This window comes from Chlamydomonas reinhardtii, chromosome 6 (genome assembly GCF_000002595.2).
Source record: "Chlamydomonas reinhardtii strain CC-503 cw92 mt+ chromosome 6, whole genome shotgun sequence".
In the NCBI taxonomy this organism is placed as follows: domain Eukaryota; kingdom Viridiplantae; phylum Chlorophyta; class Chlorophyceae; order Chlamydomonadales; family Chlamydomonadaceae; genus Chlamydomonas; species Chlamydomonas reinhardtii.
In genome coordinates this window covers 6,660,852-6,677,032 of record NC_057009.1, presented here as the reverse complement: position 1 = coordinate 6,677,032, position 16,181 = coordinate 6,660,852, and the positions used below count along the sequence as shown (strand labels likewise).

At 65.3% G+C, this 16,181-nt stretch overlaps 3 protein-coding genes across 3 annotated transcripts; 2 read left to right on the top strand and 1 right to left on the bottom strand.

Moving 5' to 3' along the window:
- Nucleotides 1–872: 872 nt before the first annotated feature.
- CHLRE_06g294200v5 (uncharacterized protein) lies at nt 873–7,831 on the top strand. The gene is made up of 16 exons (XM_043063475.1): nt 873–1,718; nt 1,926–2,016; nt 2,262–2,344; nt 2,561–2,741; nt 2,866–3,054; nt 3,246–3,476; nt 3,775–3,874; nt 4,046–4,215; nt 4,400–4,549; nt 5,096–5,278; nt 5,487–5,609; nt 5,926–6,142; nt 6,419–6,759; nt 6,915–6,953; nt 7,136–7,192; nt 7,303–7,831. The coding sequence occupies exons 1-16, from the start codon at nt 1,081–1,083 to the stop codon at nt 7,408–7,410; spliced, it is 2,901 nt and encodes a 966-aa protein (XP_042924181.1). The 5' UTR covers nt 873–1,080; the 3' UTR covers nt 7,411–7,831.
- An 89-nt stretch (nt 7,832–7,920) lies between these two features.
- Nucleotides 7,921–11,742, bottom strand: CHLRE_06g294150v5 (uncharacterized protein). Its single transcript, XM_043063474.1, has 3 exons — nt 9,153–11,742; nt 8,742–9,003; nt 7,921–8,523 (listed from the first exon to the last, which is right to left on the bottom strand). Exons 1-3 carry the CDS (start codon nt 11,457–11,459, stop codon nt 8,126–8,128), a joined length of 2,967 nt encoding a protein of 988 aa, XP_042924180.1. The 5' UTR covers nt 11,460–11,742; the 3' UTR covers nt 7,921–8,125.
- Nucleotides 11,743–12,004: 262 nt separating this feature from the next.
- On the top strand, nt 12,005–16,150 carry CHLRE_06g294100v5 (uncharacterized protein). The gene is made up of 8 exons (XM_043063473.1): nt 12,005–12,160; nt 12,427–12,538; nt 12,648–12,801; nt 12,958–12,985; nt 13,094–13,280; nt 13,425–14,813; nt 14,920–15,089; nt 15,252–16,150. Exons 1-8 carry the CDS (start codon nt 12,098–12,100, stop codon nt 15,474–15,476), a joined length of 2,328 nt encoding a protein of 775 aa, XP_042924179.1. The 5' UTR covers nt 12,005–12,097; the 3' UTR covers nt 15,477–16,150.
- The last annotated feature ends 31 nt before the right edge of the window (nt 16,151–16,181 follow it).

Genomic DNA, 16,181 nt, shown 5'->3' with positions numbered 1-16,181 from the left:
GTGCATGCTGCCCATGTGTCGCCCGCCGGTCCCGGCCACACATCAGACCAGGCTTCGTGTGACCAGGAGTCTCCACAGCCCCACTTCTGTGTCTGACGACGATGACGTGGCTGCTGCTGCCACTGCTGTGGTCCACTTGCGTTGCGGACTTGCGGTGGTGCCGATGCTGCGTCCCATCCGCTCAGAAGCTGCCGCGCCGCTACTGCTGTCCGGGGTGCTACTGCCGTCCGGGGCGCTACTGCCGTCCGGGGCGCTACTGCTGTCCGGGCCTCCGGGGTGTCACACCTCTTGGGTCAGTGCCTCGCGGTGGCGCAGCTGCTGCACGCTGCAGCATGGCGGCCTGACCTCCGCCGCTGGTGATTGGGTCTGCCCCGCTGCTGCAGTGTGTCGCTCAACCACTCTTAGCCCTGTAACAGCTGGGCAGTGACTACTGCAGGCACACAGCAGCAGCGGCAGCAGCAACGAGAGGGGGCCCAGCGGCGCGCTGCGGAGGCGTCGCGACGAGGCGCCAACCGAAGTTTGATGGTGATGAGCGGTCTAAGTGATGTTGATGTATGTTGTTATCTTGCATACATGCGCACATAGTTCGAAGCGAAAGCGAGAGAAGAGGCGCGCACGCGGCGCAACTCTCACGGGTCTAGGGTTTTATGGTTACGTCAGCCACACGTTTTGTTTTGGCTCGGTGCGACGGATAGCTCATTGTGTATGATACTGCAGTATACATGTGTGATAAGTATGCAGGGCGCATTAACAAAGCTGGGTAGAACGTGGGTGTTGCATGATCAACTGGCCTCACTTCGTCATCGTCAGCCCTCGCAACAGCGCAAACACGTTACTCGCATACTGTCGCTTACTTAGACATTCAATGCAACCGTTTTGCGTCGTGCGACCCTCGGTCTTCTTCTTGGAGCATGAAGCGGCGCGAGCCCGAATGACGCGTACCCTTCAAGTGCAGGTTACACATAACTACATATCTGCATCACAAACCATGCACATCAATAGCTGGCAGTCAAGTCAACCCGCGACTAAACTGGCTTTCACATCCTCCTTGCAACCGCAAACGAAGTACTTGGCTGTAGAATGAAGCATCAGCATTCATCCAGCACCCGGCTGACAGTGCCTCGCACCAACATGCTGGCGCTGGGGCAAGTGCTCGCTCGCCTTCTACCCATCGGTAGCAGGGCAGGAGCGCCAGCCCACTCCCGGCTTCACCTGGTTGCGTGCGCCAGTACAGCAGCGGGGTCTGGGGCCTCACAGACTGGGCGCATCGTTGGGGGTAGCACGGTGCCCGGCAGTGGCAGCGGCCACAACAGCCGGCGCTCCCCTACGGCCACCGCGGCTGCCGGCGAGCCCGCGGGCATTGGCTCTACAGGCTCAGAACTCCCGTTCGCGAAAGACCCGGCGGGCCTCGCAAGTACCACGCGCAGGAAGGCTACGCGCTCGCCTCGGGGCACGGCTGCCGCAGGTGGCAGCGAGCTTGCCTCGACGGGAGCTGCTGCGAAGCCAGAGGGCACTGCCAGCCGGCCCGCAGTGGAGGCGCAGGCGCCTGCCCCCCCCGTGGCCAAGTCCACCAAGACGCAGGGCCCAGCGCAAAGTCAGCAGCAGCAGCAGCAGCAGCAGCAGCAGCAGCAACAAGAGCTGCAGGAGGAGATGAAGCTGTTGGAGGCAGCGCTGACGAAGCATCGAGAACTGTACTTCAACCAGACGCCGGAGATCAGGTCGGCGGGCGGGAGGCGGCTGTGCGAGTCGGGCTTAGCTAGGTCGTGCGGTCTGTTCTGGCGTTTTGGGCACATGTGTAGGAGCCTCATGTGATGAATTTGATGGTGCTGCTGCGGCTGCATCAGCTAGGCGTATCTCGCAACGCCTGAGAGCCGGCGCGCTGACTACCACGTGCGCGACTGCTTGCGTCCAACAACGCTGTGCAGTGACGCCGCGTACGATGAGCTAAAGCGGCGCTTCCGGGACCTGGCGGCGCGGCTTCGGGGCGTGGCGGCGGAGGATGTGGCGTTCCCGGTGGTACGTGCCGTGCGAGGTCGTGCAGTGGGCTGCGGCGGGGTGCGATGGGGCGTGCAGTAGCGGCGCGGCAATGGAAGGGGCAGCGCGGGGCGGGACCTGAAGGGGCGCGAGGAGCTGGAGGCCTGGCACGCGGTGTGCGCAGCCAGCTCGGCGAGCGCCCAGGGCGGCTGCCAGGCGCCTGACGGTCCTGCGCTTCAGGCGTTATAAAGGATTACTGGCGGCTCTGCTGACGCTTCTTGCTGCAGGGCGCCCCAGTGGCGGCGGCCTCGGCGCTGCGCAAGGTAAAGCACACGGTGCCCATGACGAGTCTGGCCGCCGTCAACTCCAGGTCGGTTGGCGGGTGGGCAGGCAGGCAGTTGGGCAGCTGGGCAGGTAGGTAGGCGTGTAGGCGGGCAGTAGGCTTAGTCGGGAGTGATGGGAAGCTGGGCACGGTGCTCTGTAAGCGCTTAAGGCATCAACGGTGACGGGTGGGGTGCGGTGGTGCCTCTTGCACCTGCCAGCTGATCGCTGGGCCTTCATCATCTCGATCGATCGACGCTCGCAGGCAGGAGGTGGAGGCGTGGATGGGCCGCACGCTGGCGCGGCTGGCGCAGCTGCGGCAGGGCGCCGCCGGCAGCTGGGGCTGGGTGGTGGAGCCCAAGGTGGATGGGCTGGCCGTGCGGGTGGTGTACCGCCGCGTGGCTAAGGGCGACGGTGGTGGCGGTGCGGCGTATGAGCTGCAGGAGGTGAGTAGCGGCTGGTTGACAGGAGCCTTGACGTGTGACGGTAGCTAGCCCGACCAGCCGGCCCGACCGCTACGCTATGTCCAAACTCCTGAACGCCCCATCGGTCCGCGGCGGCACCCCACAGGCGGCCACGCGCGGCGACGGTGAGGTGGGTGAGGACGTGACGCATAACGCGCTGCACGGCGGTATCCAGGGCCTGCCGCTGCGCTTCACCATGCCGCCTGGCGCGGCGACGTCGGCGCCCACGTCTGCTGCGCCGGAATGGGTGGAGGTGCGCGGCGAGGTGTACGTGCGCATCGCCGACCTACAGCAGGTGCGAGGCAGGAGAATGGGCGGAGCTATGGCGTCGCACGGCATATGCCATGTGCAGCAGGTTGACGCGTGCGTTCGCTGCTGGCGAGCATGCGTGGGCTAGGCGGCACAAACACACGCCCCGCCCTCTCCAGCCGTTCTCCCTAATGCACAATCACATACACTCGCACGTGTTGCCGCGCATGCATGCAGGTGAACAAGGAGGCGGAGGCGGCGGGCGGCTCGGGCTTCGCCAATGCGCGCAACGCCGCCTCGGGCGGTCTGCGCCTGCTGGACCCGGCCGAGTGCCGCCGCCGCCGCCTCAGCTTCGTGGCGTACGCTGCACTGGCGCCGGCAGAGCAGGCAGCGGCAGCGGCGGCGGCCAACAGCCCGGTGGCGGCGCCGCTGCGGGCACGGCACTGGGACACGCTGAAATGGCTGGAGGTGCGCGAGGGGTGTGTGTGTGTGTGTAGATACCAGCCCAAACTAAACCAAACCCAATGCATTAGAGCGAGGAGGAGAGCGTGGCCGATGCTTGACAACGGAGTGGCACGCGACCATAGTCCCGAGTGGGGGCTGGGCTGCAGGGCAGAGTTCATCGTGCAAGGAATGATCAAATCACAAGCACGAGTTGCCGACGTTCAGAGTGAACGTCCTGTTGTACAGTACTGGCCGATCTCCGCTCGAGCGCGATTATGCTCCTGTGCCCCATGCCCCATACCCGCAAACTCGCCATATGCAGGGCGCCGGCTTTGCGGTCAGCATTGACAATGTGGCGGTGGCCGGAGAGCGGGCGGCGGTGGACGCTGCGGAGGCGTGGATGACGCGGCGCGCGTCGCTGGGTGCGTCTGCGGCCGCGCTGATATGCCAAGCATGCAGCTGGCCTGGGACCTCCTGCAAAGGAGCTAGGCAGGCCCTGTTGCACCTGCCTTTCCTCGATTTCCACAAGTTTCGCGGGGTGACTTTAGACGTCAGAGGTGACATGCGTCCTGCCCACGCTTCCCCCGACACAGGCTACGACGCCGACGGCGCGGTGCTGAAGCTGGATGACGCGGTGGCGGCGGCGGCTCTGGGCGTCACGGCGGCGGGCGACCCGCGCTCTGCAGTGGCCTGGAAGTTCCCGGCGGGCGAGGCGGTGACCCGGCTGGAGGGCGTGGAGCTGACTGTGGGCCGGGCGGGGCAGGTGCGGGCGTGAGCGGGCGTGAGCGGGCGGGCGGGGCGCATGGGAGGTGGGGTTCGGCGGGGCAGGTGGCGCCGGCCAGGACATGCCGCACGCGCTGAGGGCGGGGGCTTCGTGCAGCACGCTGCTTGCTTTGCATTGCTTTGTGCTGCTTAAGTTACCTGCCAACCTCCTTCCGCCGCGCCAGATCACTCCTGTGGCGCTGCTGGCCGCGGTAGAGCTGGGCGGCGTGACCATCCGCCGCGCCTCGCTGCACAACGCCGGCCAGGCGCTGGCGCTGGGGCTGCACCTGGGCGACGCGGTGGTGCTGCGGCGCAGCGGCGACGTCATCCCGCAGGTGGTGCGGGCTGATGGAGGGTCTTTGGGGGCCGTCATCCCGCAGGTGGTGCGGGCTGATGGAGGGTCTTTGGGGGCCGTCATCCCGCAGGTGGTGCGGGCTGATGGAGGGGGCTTTGGGGGCCGTCATCCCGCAAGTGGTGCGGGCTGATGGAGGGTCTTTGGGGGCCGTCATCCCGCAGGTGGTGCGGGCTGATGGAGGGGGCTTGTGGGGGCCGTCATCCCGCAGGTGGTGCGGGCTGATGGAGGGGGCTTTGGGGGCCGTCATCCCGCAGGTGGTGCGGGCTGATGGAGGGGGCTTTGGAGGCCGTCATCCCGCAGGTGGTGCGGGCTGATGGAGGGGGCTTTGGGGGCCGTCATCCCGCAGGTGGTGCGGGCTGATGGAGGGGGCTTTGGGGGCCGTCATCCCGCAGGTGGTGCGGGCTGATGGAGGGGGCTTGTGGGGGCCGGTTTGCTCTCCGTTTGAGCTGGGTTGGGTGCGGTTTGCTCTCCCTTTGAGCTGGGTTGTCGTGAGTGCACTCGCTGAGCGCCCCGGGCGTGTGCGTAGGTGATGCGGGTGCTGCCGGAGCTGCGGCCGCCCGGCGCCCAGCCCTGGGCGCTGCCGGCCTGCTGCCCCGCCTGCGGCGGCCCGGTGCGGCTGCAGCCGGCCGCCAGCAAGGACGCGGGCGAGCAGCTGCTGTGCGTGGCGGCCGAGCAGGGCGCCGGCTGCAGCGCGCAGCAGGAGCGCATGGTGGGTCCGGCAGGGGGCTGCAGGATTCGCATGTTGCGGCGTACGGTAATCTGTGGCGCGGGCCTTTGTGGGTGTTTTCTTTCCAGTTGGCAGCTCTGCCGCCGCCGCTGCCGCTGCCGCTGCCGCCGCTGCTCTCATGTCAAGGTTTGCCTCAGCCGCCCAGGCACAGAGCTGTCTGCCGGCCTTTCCCCTGGACCCCTGCACGCAGCTGCTCCACTTCGCCAAGGTGTGCCTCAAGGGCAGCGGCCTGGCGGCGGGCGTGATGCAGGCTCTGACGGCGGCGGGGCTGCTGGAGGGCGGCCTGCCCGACTTCTACACACGCCTGGACCGGGTGAGGCCACCTGGGGTGAGGCCACCTGGGGTGAGGCCACCTGGGGTGAGGCCACCTGGGGTGAGGCCACCTGGGGTGAGGCCACCTGGGGTGAGGCCACCTGGGGTGAGGCCACCGGGGGTGAGGCCACCTGGGGTGAGGCCACCTGGGGTGAGGCCACCTGGGGTGAGGCCACCTGGGGTGAGGCGCTGAACCCAGCAGGACTGGGCGGTAGGGGCAGCGCCAACAAATAAGCATCCAGCCCCACGCCACGAGCAACTAAAGAGCACGACATCCATCGCACTGGGCTTTGCCGTGCCCTTGCGGCGACCACCAGGCCACGCTGTCGGCGCTCCCCGGCTTCGGCGCCGCGCGCGCCGAGGCCATCGCGGCACGTGTGGCTGCGTCCAAGTCCATGCGCAGCGCCGAGCTGCTGCACGGCCTCAACATCAAGAGTGTGGGCGAGACGGCGGCCAAGGCGCTCGGCGTGGCCTACCCGCGCCTGGTGCCGGAGCTGCAGCGCGCCAGCTGGCAGGAGATCAAGGCGGCATCAGGTGGGCTGGGGCGGAGGCTGAGGCGGGAACAGTGGAAGGGGCGGTGAAATTGAAGTGGAAGTGGCGGTGGCGGCCGCTTTGAGCATGGCGTGGAGGGTGGCACTAGGGTTGAGGCGTGTTTTGGGGTTGGGTTGCATGCCGTGACCGCCGCAGCGTTCCATGGCCCAGTGATCGAGCCTAGGCGCTGCAGGATGCAGCCTCTGTAGTTCACGCTTTTACTTGAGTGGTCTATGCTTCCTCCCCCCTGGCGTACGCGTACCAACGCACACTGTGCAGGTCTGGGCCAGGTCGTGTCGCAAAACGTGGAGACGTGGATGCGTCAACCCGCCAACCAGCAGCTGCTGCAGCGCCTAAGCCAGGCGGGCGTGGCGTGTGTGGCGTCCGCGCCAGCACCCACGTCCATGGCCTCGTCCGCAACGGCAACGGCAGCGGCAGCGGCTGCCGCCACAACAGCACCGGAGAAGCCGGCGGCGCGGGGCCGGGCCGGGCCCAGTTCACCGACAAAGGCAGCGGCCGGGGTTGCGGAGGGCGGCGCTGGAATGGACAGTGGAGGCAGCACAGCGGGGGGTCTCAAGGGCGTGGCAGGCATGCGAATCTGCGTCACCGGCACGCTCGAGGTACGAGCAGAGCGGCTGGGAGTGGATGCGGGATGTTAGCTAGCTTGGTGAACCTCGCTACGCGCGTCAGTCAAGGTTCATGTTGGTGTCACAAAGGCAACACCGGTTCTCGGCAATTGCATTTCCACCTGCCATTCCCTGCCATGTGACCACAGGGCCCAGACGGAGCCGGGCTCAAACGGTCTGCGCTGCAGGTGAGCAGTGGGCCCTCATGTCGCTTTGTGGTTATGCTTGGTCCGTCGCTTCGTTGCAAGGGCAGTCAGACCCTTGGGCAGCAGGGGCGCTTGGGCGAGGCGAGGTGGCTTTGGGGCGTGTCAGGGGGGCTTCTTATCCGTTCACTTACTCGTCCGTTCGGTCTTTGCATGTGCGCTGCCAGGCGATGCTGGAGGCCTCCGGAGCAGAGTTTCACAAGGACGTCAAGAGTGACACGCAGGTGCGCCGCCGCAGCCCCTTTGCTGTCGTCTTGACGCTACTGTCGCCTTGTTTTATCATCTTACGGTGTATGTCAACATTGTTTGCTCGCGTTCCCACATGTGCGCACAGGTTCTGGTAGTGGGAGCAGACGCGGGCAGCAAGCGCGACCGGGCCGCTAAGAAGGGCGTGCGCGTCATGGAGGAACGCGATTTCTGGCAGCAGCACTGCGACAAGTAGCTGGCGGCTGGAGCATGACGAATGGGATTGAACGTAAATTATTACTACCGTATGACGTTTGGTGGGTGCAATGACGGAAGGAAGGGGCGGCGTTGGAGGTCTGTAGCGCTGTGTACGTATGGCGTCATTTACATCCGTGTGGAATCACGTGATGGAATAAGCGTCCTCGCGCGTCCAGGAACATGAGGCGAGCCATAGCGCTGCGGAGCTGGGGTGTCGTCTTGCCGCGGTTGTGGTTGGCTTAGAATGCCGTCGTAGGGCGTTACCGGGTATTGCCAGCTTTCTTGCCCTGGGTGTCCCCGCCCTCCACCATGCGCTTCTGTCGGGTGACCTTCCAGGCCATGCTAATGTAGACACGCCCCTCTATTGTCCAAGGCTCCCAGCAAGGGCTGGTACAGACTGTTTGTAAACAACGAATGGGTCGTGAGACTCAGTGTGGATTGGCTGCAGGCTTGCGACATCCGTGTCAATCATGAACATACAGCGCACGTACAGTACAAGTGAGCGCCTTCAGGAACGCCTTTACAGCCTTGACTTTCAGGGTCACCAGCGGCTTGTCAATAGTGATCAGCGTCATGGTGTAGGTGTCTAGAGTGGTGTATTTGTGTCTAGAGTGATGGAGACAGCTATGACAATGCATGGGACCCATGGGACCCATGGGACCCATCGTTAGCGCAGCTTGGCAGTTGGCACAGGCGGATCGCACACACTGGCATCAAGCACGAGCAGCCACTGGGTACACACACTCCTGGTAGATGATTGCCTGGGGCCGCTGCGCCTGCTGCTCAGCCACCGTCAGCACCCGCCGCGTGCCACCAGCCCCACCCCCACCACCGCCGCCACTCCCACCTCCGGCGCCACCTGCTTTCCCGCTACCCCCTCCAGCGCCTCTAGCATCTGCGGCAGTCGTCAACAAGAAAGACTCGCCCGCACCGGCGCCGCCGCTTCCGCCGTGATGGTGGCCCTGCTCGCTGGCGCCGCCGAAAAGGATGAGGCGCCGCCGGGCGCCGCTGTTGCGCGAGGCCGCGGACGGCGGCCCTAGGGCGGCGGCCTTTGCCGTGTGGCTGGACCACTTGGCGGCGCCCAGGTCACGTGCGTCCATGCGCGCCGCCGCTGCGGGGCGGGTACCAGGTGTCATAATAAGTGACATACGGTAACGAGCGTTGCGTTGTCGGTAGGTAGGCAGGGAAACGCGGGGCGGCGGCGCTGGCTGGGTCTGTGAGAGTGGATACGATAGATACCCCGAGCATGGCAAGCAGACGCATCCACATACGGTTAGTCACAGCTGTTCCATCCCCCCCTGGTTCCATCAAGCACCAGACACCACGCACCTCGCAGCCGGTAGTGGTCCATGCCGCCAGGGCCCGGTGCCCGCCGCTTCTTGGCCCCAACCCCGCCGCCACCGTTGCCGCTGCCCTCCGCGCCAGTGGCCGCCGGGCCGCAGGACGTGTCGTCCTGGTGCCAGGCCGATGCTTCGTCATGCAGCTTACGCACCTCACGCACCGCCGCTGTTGTGGCCCCATTGGAGGCGGCAGCGCTTGCGCTGGAGGCGGCCTCAGCAGCTAGGATGGCATCCAGGGAGGACTGCGCCGCCTGTAGTGTGCATATGGGTGGTGAGATATGCAAGGCCAGCCATGTATATGCTTACGTCCCTCTTAAGCTGCGACCGGCTGTCCTACGTACACTGGAACTTACATCTAGCAAGGCAAAGCCATAGCTAGAAAGCCTTAAAACTCGCTCACCTGTCGCGTCCGGAGATGCGCCTGGCCTGACAGGATGCGGTTGCTCGCCACTATGGAGTCCCGTGACAGGATTTTGCCCAGCACCGCCGCCACTCCGCCGCCCCCATGCCTCTGGTGCCCCCGCTCACTGCTGATGCTGCTCATGCCAGTGGCCCGGCTAGTAGCAGCTGAGGCAGCGGAAGCAGCAGCCCTGCCGCTGGCAGCGCTGCCGCTCCGGCTGCCGCGGGCGTCAGCTGCTGGAGAGCCAGCCGCATCCCGCAGCTGCATCAGGCTGGAGAGGAAGGTGGGGGCACCACCGGAGTATTGCTCCCTCTCCTCTTCCTCTTCTTCCTCCTCTACCTCCTCATCAACATCCTGGATGCCGTCGTCGCCTGCCTTTGCGCCTCCGCCCTGCGCCCCATCGCCCATGGGGAGAGGCACCTGCTGCTGGCCCCAACCGCCCCGCGGCGGCGTGGGCGGTGCAATCGATGACGGCCGCTGGCCCCTGATTGCCGCGCTCGCTGCTGCAGCGATCGCCGCCTCTTTGGCAGCGGCTGCGGCAGCCGCCTCCCGTGCCGCCTCCTCCTCCTTCTCCTCCTGCTCCTGCGCCACGATGGCTGCGGCCTCGGCTATTGACATCACGGCAGGCGCCGCCGTGCCCCTCCCCGCAGCCCACGACCCCGGTCCGCCACTTGCAGTAGCACCGGCGGCGGCGGCGCTCGACCGCCGGCGGGATGCGGCGCTGCTGCGGCGCCGCGGCAGTGGCAGGACACCGCCACTAGCCCCCGTGCCGCCAGTGCTGAGGGTTGCTGCGGATGCCGCGTACGGGCTGAAGGTGCTGCGGCGGCGGGATGGCGGCAGCTCGGCCTCGCGCAGGTACGCCTGCACGGCGGTGAGAGGCTTGCCGCTTGGAGTGGTCCCGGCAGAGAGGTTGAAGCCGGCGTCAGCATCGGCGGTGGCCATGATGCCGGCGTGTCCACGGTGGAAAGCGCTGCTGCGACGTGCGGCACGGCCGCCGCCGGCTGAGTTTCCAGCGCCGCCCTCTGATGCCACAGCTGCAAGCGGCGAAGCCGGGTACGAGAAGGGGGCGCCGGGGCCCTGGGGCGAAAAAAGCTCGTCGCTAGCCTTCGCTGGCCGTGCGGAGGACACGCGGCGTGTTGCTGTCACCGCCACCGCCGGTGCTTCCTCTGGCAGGGAAGTCGTCGTCATCGGGGCTGCGGGCGGGCGCTGGGGGCGCCTTGGCATGGCAGTGGTGCCAATCCATGCGGGTCGGGCACCGGCTGGCGGTTGCGGTAGCTTTTGAGACTGCGGCGGCGTTGGTGGTGCTGGAGGAGGAGTCGGGGGAGCGCTGCTCACAGCGGTGTTGTAGGCGGCGGACGAAGTGCCGCTGCTGCCGAGGCGCTGGCCGCCGGCCATGAGGTCGTGCCGTATGCTGTCATACGTGCTCATACCGTGGCGGTACTCGGCAGCTGTGCGCGGGGTGCGCGGCGCCGCGGCCGGCGCCGCAGGCCTCGCCACTGGCGACACAGGTGAATTCCTACCTGTCCCGCCGGTTGCAGCAGCGGCGGCGGTGCTGTGAGAAGCTCGCGGCTGCTGCTTCGCGCGCGCCAGGCTGCTGCGGCGCCTGGCGGCGTTGTCTGCCAGTACCCCACTGATGAGGGAGCTCACGTGTTGGCTGCCGCCGCGCGGGGTCTTTGTGGCAGAGCTCTGGGAAGAGGGCGCCCATGCAGTCATAGGGGCCGCCGAGGCGGCCGAAGGGGGCCGCCTGACGGGCCGCGGCGGCGAGGCCGGCGTCGTGCGCGCGGCGGTAAGGCCGCCCCTGACGCCGCCAGTGTTGACGGGTGTTGCAGCGTAACAACCGCTGCTGCCGTTGCTTCCATGGCTCGCCCTACTGGCGCCGCTGGCACTGCCGTGCGTGGCGCACACGCTGCGGCCGTCATCAAGCAGCATGCCTGAGCCCGACATGACGCCGGTCCTTGAGTCCGAACCCGAGCCCACGCGGCTGCGGGCGCCCGTCCCCGCAGCGGATACTGCCGCCGGTGACGCGGCGGACAGGGGGCGATATGAGGTCAAGTCGTGGCGCAGGAGGGTGGTGTGGCCGGTGGGCAGGGGGCTGGAGGACCGTACGCCGAGGCTTCCGCTGTCTGCGCTCGTGGCTGCGGCGACGGAAGACATGCTGCCTGGCGCTGCCCGCGAGCGGAAGCTGGGCGCTGAAGTTGAGAGGGCAGATGACGGCGAGGCGGCGGCTCCATTCAACAGCTGATAGCGCAATGCACTCTGCACGCCCAGCTGCACCATAGCAGCGTGCGATTTGCCGCTGGAGGACATGACGGTGGCCTCAAGTCTAGGATGCCTCCCCCGGATGTCCAGGCCAAGCGACACTGCGCGGCGCTACCGAGCGCCGGAAGGAAGCTAGGATATCTAGGGTGTATAGGTCAACAGGGCTGCGCACACCGTGGCAGTAATCGACCAGACGCTTAGAGGCATCGCGCACTGTGTTGACGTGAAGGTGCGGCGGTATGGAGTTAAGAGGACAAGTGAGTCGTTTACAAGAACAAGTCTTTTAGGCGGCGGATGTGCTTCGTCCTGAGTCTAGCGTCTGCACATTACCAGCGACGGTTCAGTTCCCCAAATCGGTTATTTTGTGCTGCGTGCGGTTTTTTACCCCTCCTCGACGCGGCCCCCCGCGGTGACCACCCATGCATAAGGCCACCTTTCGAGAGCTGAAGTCGTTGTTTGCCATGTGCCTTATGCCCTGCATAAAGGAGCGCCGCGGGGCAGCAGACTTGATCGCCATCGCCATTCTTGGCATGAGCCCCGGTGCAAGTGACACGGAGTCAGCTCGCAAGTATTTTCGCAACGTTAACTTTGTACCTATTGTAACACAATCATTGTGAGCTGTCAAAGTAGAGAGGCGCCCTGCTCAAATGCTCCCTATACTCGACCGTTGAAAGAACACAACCAGGATGGCTGCACAGCACAAAGACTCGAAGGCGAAGGCGCTTGCAACAGCTTCAACTCTACAAAGAGTGCGTTTGGGTGGGGAGGTGTCACATGCGAACCTGTACTGGCGTCGTTGGAGGTGAATCCTTCAAGACCTGCTGTAAACCTCATGTTGAAACAAGGGCTACCATAAGATGCTTCCTTCACTTTCGGGCCCTTCTTTGGGCATTCCCGACTGAAATCCTCGTCCTCCGAAGCCCTGGCTCCTTTGTACAACATCACTTCTCTTGTAATGTTGAGACATTGTGCACACCCGGACTCTCCTTCCACTCGGTGCCTCGGTGCCCTGCAGGTTGTGTGTCCGAGCACAGAGCGGGACCCCCTTGCTTTTTTGAGCTCCGGGTACCGAAAAGTCGATGAGCAGAAGCGATACACGAACCGCTTGACGAACCTTCCTGATAAGGGTAAGCTCGTCGTGGGCACTTGCAACCCGCCCTGCGTGCCCCGCGCACTTGTGGCAAGCAGGGAGACGACCATTCGGAGGCGGCACCTACTTACTTTTCGTTCTTGCAGGCGTGGGCGTGGTATCCCGTGAAGGCTCCTTCTCCGAACCACTCCCTGGGCCCAGCAAAGGCCCACCCCGAACTAATGGGCGGGCGGTGCTGGACCAGATGTTCGGCCACCTCAGGCCCCACCACAACATTGCAGAGCCGGCACTGCTTCAAATGTGGGTCCAGGGGTTAGTACAGCAGTTATAAGAGAGGAGTGCTGGACTTGCCGCTTGCTTGTTATGAACTTGAAGATGGTGGGTGTTCTGATTTGAGGCTAAGAGTACGTTATACCGTACTGACGGCCGTGACATTCCCTCCAATGCACTCCGCAGGGAGCAGCATGAGTTGGAGAATGGACTGGTGAGTAGCCAGTGGCTGATAGGATTCTGTGGCAATTCCTGTACGGGAAACGAAGGCTGCATGGTAACCTTTGCCTCATGCTACAACTCACCTGTGCTCACACTGCAGGGCGATCAAGCCGCCCGCGCCGCGTTCTACCGACCCTCTATCACGGCAGCACTCATGGCCATCCCACCTGACAACCGCCTGCTGACCGCCGACGCCGGGGCTTCAGGCCCCGGTGGCGCCTCGGCTTCTACTTCGGCCTCGATGTCAGGGGCGCTGCACCGCGTTGCCAACAGCCCCATGCGGCGAGGTGCGGGGATGCCCGGGGGGTTTGCAGAAAGCCAGGGCTTTTTGCCGTTTGCCGGGATACCACCCCTGCGCGACTCAGCGCACATGTTGCATGGTCTTGCCAGCGCTCACGGCTACCTTCATCCGCGCGTGGTAAACTTAACAGGTCATGGCGACGACAGCAACCAGTCACAGGACGGTGACACCGGCAGTGAACCGGAGCTGCCTGCACCCGAGGATGAACGGCCCTCGACGGCCTCGTCGCAGCGGGCAGGCAGCGGTAGCTACGGCGTAACATCGGGGGGCGGCGTGACAGGCAGCGGTGGCAGCATCACTGCTGCTGGCCGCTTCAACAGCCCGCGGGCCGTGCGGCCGCCTATGGGCGTTGCGGCAGGGATAGCAGGCGCGCCGACGAGCCCAGGGTCGTTGTCACGGGGACCAGAGGCGTGCAACAGCCCGGTGCGGACAAGCGTGAACGGAATAGCGCCGATACCACCAGCGGGTGGTGCCGGCCCAGCGGGCAGTGCGCGCCGTACTGGTGGTGGTGCGCTGCCGACAGTGTCACGATCTTACCCCGATGGCACAGTCGCCGCTGGCAGTCTAAGCATGGGCGGGCAGCTTGGGTGCGCTGGCGTGGCGCAGCCACCCCTGGGCGCGGTCCTTGAAACACCGCGCCTGCCAGCTGCAGCAACGCAGGTCGGTGCAAAGCGCGGCAACCGCCGCGCCAGCGTCAGCGGGGCCGAGGTGGCGGCAGCTGCTGCGGCTGCGGCTGCCGGCCTTCCAGCTATCGGTAGCGGCGGCGCCAGCCCCTCGCCCGGCGGGCGCGCGCGGCGCTCGAGCTTGGTTGGTGGTGGCGCCGGCTACGGCACAAGCGCGAGTGTTGCCATGAATGGGCTGCCGGCACATCCTATGGGGCCGCCCGTTGCAGGCTCGCAGCGGTTCTCCATGCCTGGCAACTCGGTTGCGCTCAGCGGTGGTAGTTTCAGTGGCGGTGGGAATGGCATGCCGCTGCTTTCGCAGCGCGGCGGCGGCGCTGGCCCAAGCGGCGGTGGCGCTGGCGCAGACGGCGCCGGGACGGCGGTGGCATCGCGGCTGGGCGTGCGGAGCAGCCTGCCGTCAGAGCTCACCTTGCATGGCAGCCCACATAGCATGACTAATGCAGGAGGGCAGGGGCCGCAGCGCAGCGGCCATTCGGTCTCCGTTGCTGGTGCCATGCCTGGAGCCAACCCCATGCCGCGTGTGCGCCTTAGCTACAGCGGCGTTGGCTCCAGTGCCGGCGCAGCGCATGGCGGCGGAACGGAGGGCGGCGGCGAGGCTGGCATTTGGCCGAGCGCAGCGTCAAGTGGGCTGCTTGCGCAGCTGCATGGGGCGTTGCACCCGGAGGGCAGTGGACCAGTACCACCGGCAGTGAATACGGCTGTGCCGCTCAGCGGTCTGGACGGTCTCTCGGCGACAGGGCTGGGCGACGCTATCTCGCAGCTGCGCAACATCCGCATCAGCGCTGCGGGAGCGCCACAACCTGCCGTCAAAGAGAAGCCCAAGAAAGTGGAGCCAGGTGCGTGCATGCGTTGTTGCGTCGATGCTGTGTCACGACGTGCCCACTTCCCCTCCAAAGAGCTACGGTAGCAAGCTGACGCACATGGCCACTTCTTGGCTCGCAGGCCTGGCGGGTGTGACGCCTCTAAGCCTGCTGCCGGTGCCGCTGCCGCCTATTGAGAACTGGCAAAGCGGCGGCAAGTCAGTGGCGGATCTGGACCCCTGCAAGGACATCCGTCTGGTGGACGCGCCCCGTTGCATCCTACCGCGCCCCACCGAAGAGCAGGACCTGCAGGTAGAAGGGTGGGGCCAACAACGGGCTCTGGGAAACATGGATGCTTTTCCACGGCGCACCGCATACCCGCCCTAGCGCTGCGCCGTGGCGCGCCTGCCTCTGCAGCAAGCGCTGCTGCACACACTGACGCCCCATCCTCGGCGCTTCCTGCCCGGCCCCCAGTCCAAGATGGCTGCGCACAAGAATGCCATGCGCGAGCTGGTGAAGGCGGAGGGCGCTCCCATGAGCGAGGGCGAGATGGAGGCTGTGAAGCTGCTGGGGCGGCTGGAGCGCAGCGGCGCGCGTATGCGCAACTACGGAGACGTGGATGGCAGCGAGCAGGAGGCGGCGGGCGCGGCCGGGACTGCTGGAACAGGAACGCACAGGACGGTGGTCGGCGCGGCATAAGGCATCGTATTGGGGTAGGGTGCGTTACGCGGAGGCGATATGTGGGAAATCCGCTGGTGCGTCGCATGAAGTGGCGGTGTGCCAAGCCCATTGCAAGATCATGGGCTTTCATCCAGCGCCTGTTGAAGGCTGTTAGCGTTAGGTTTGGGCGTGGCAGAATATGCATGGGCTGCATGGGAACGGGTGAGCGTCGATTTCGTTTGTCGTATCGTTTCTTTACAACTGTACCCTTGTGCGCGGGGGTATCAATACTTTCTTACTTTGCACCTGTCGGCTGTATGAGCGAAAGCCTGCAAAGGCTTTGTGGGTGCAGTGTGCTCTCGTAAGATGGGAGGGTAAGTGTGCTCTCGTAAGATGGACAGGGCGGCTAGCATAGCAGGCTAGTACCAATAAAATGACTGTCACAGTCGAATCCTTCTGCCGAGAGGCGTAGGACCTGCAGGCTGGCGTACACAAGCGTTATGCTATGAATAAGCATCTGAAGTATAGGGGATCTGTGTATAGCAAGTGTCGTGGGCGGTGCAGGCACACAGACAAACAGTTTCGTGCGCGGGAGAAAGTTGAGACGCAGGGTGCTGGCACGTGGGAGGTTTGGACACGAATTCGCGCGTCTCACATTTCCTTGGCTGTCCACAGACTACATGTTCTAGCCTGCAATGTAACAGAGGTCTGTCTGCGGGCAAGTGCACTTGTCGGCCTTGAGTG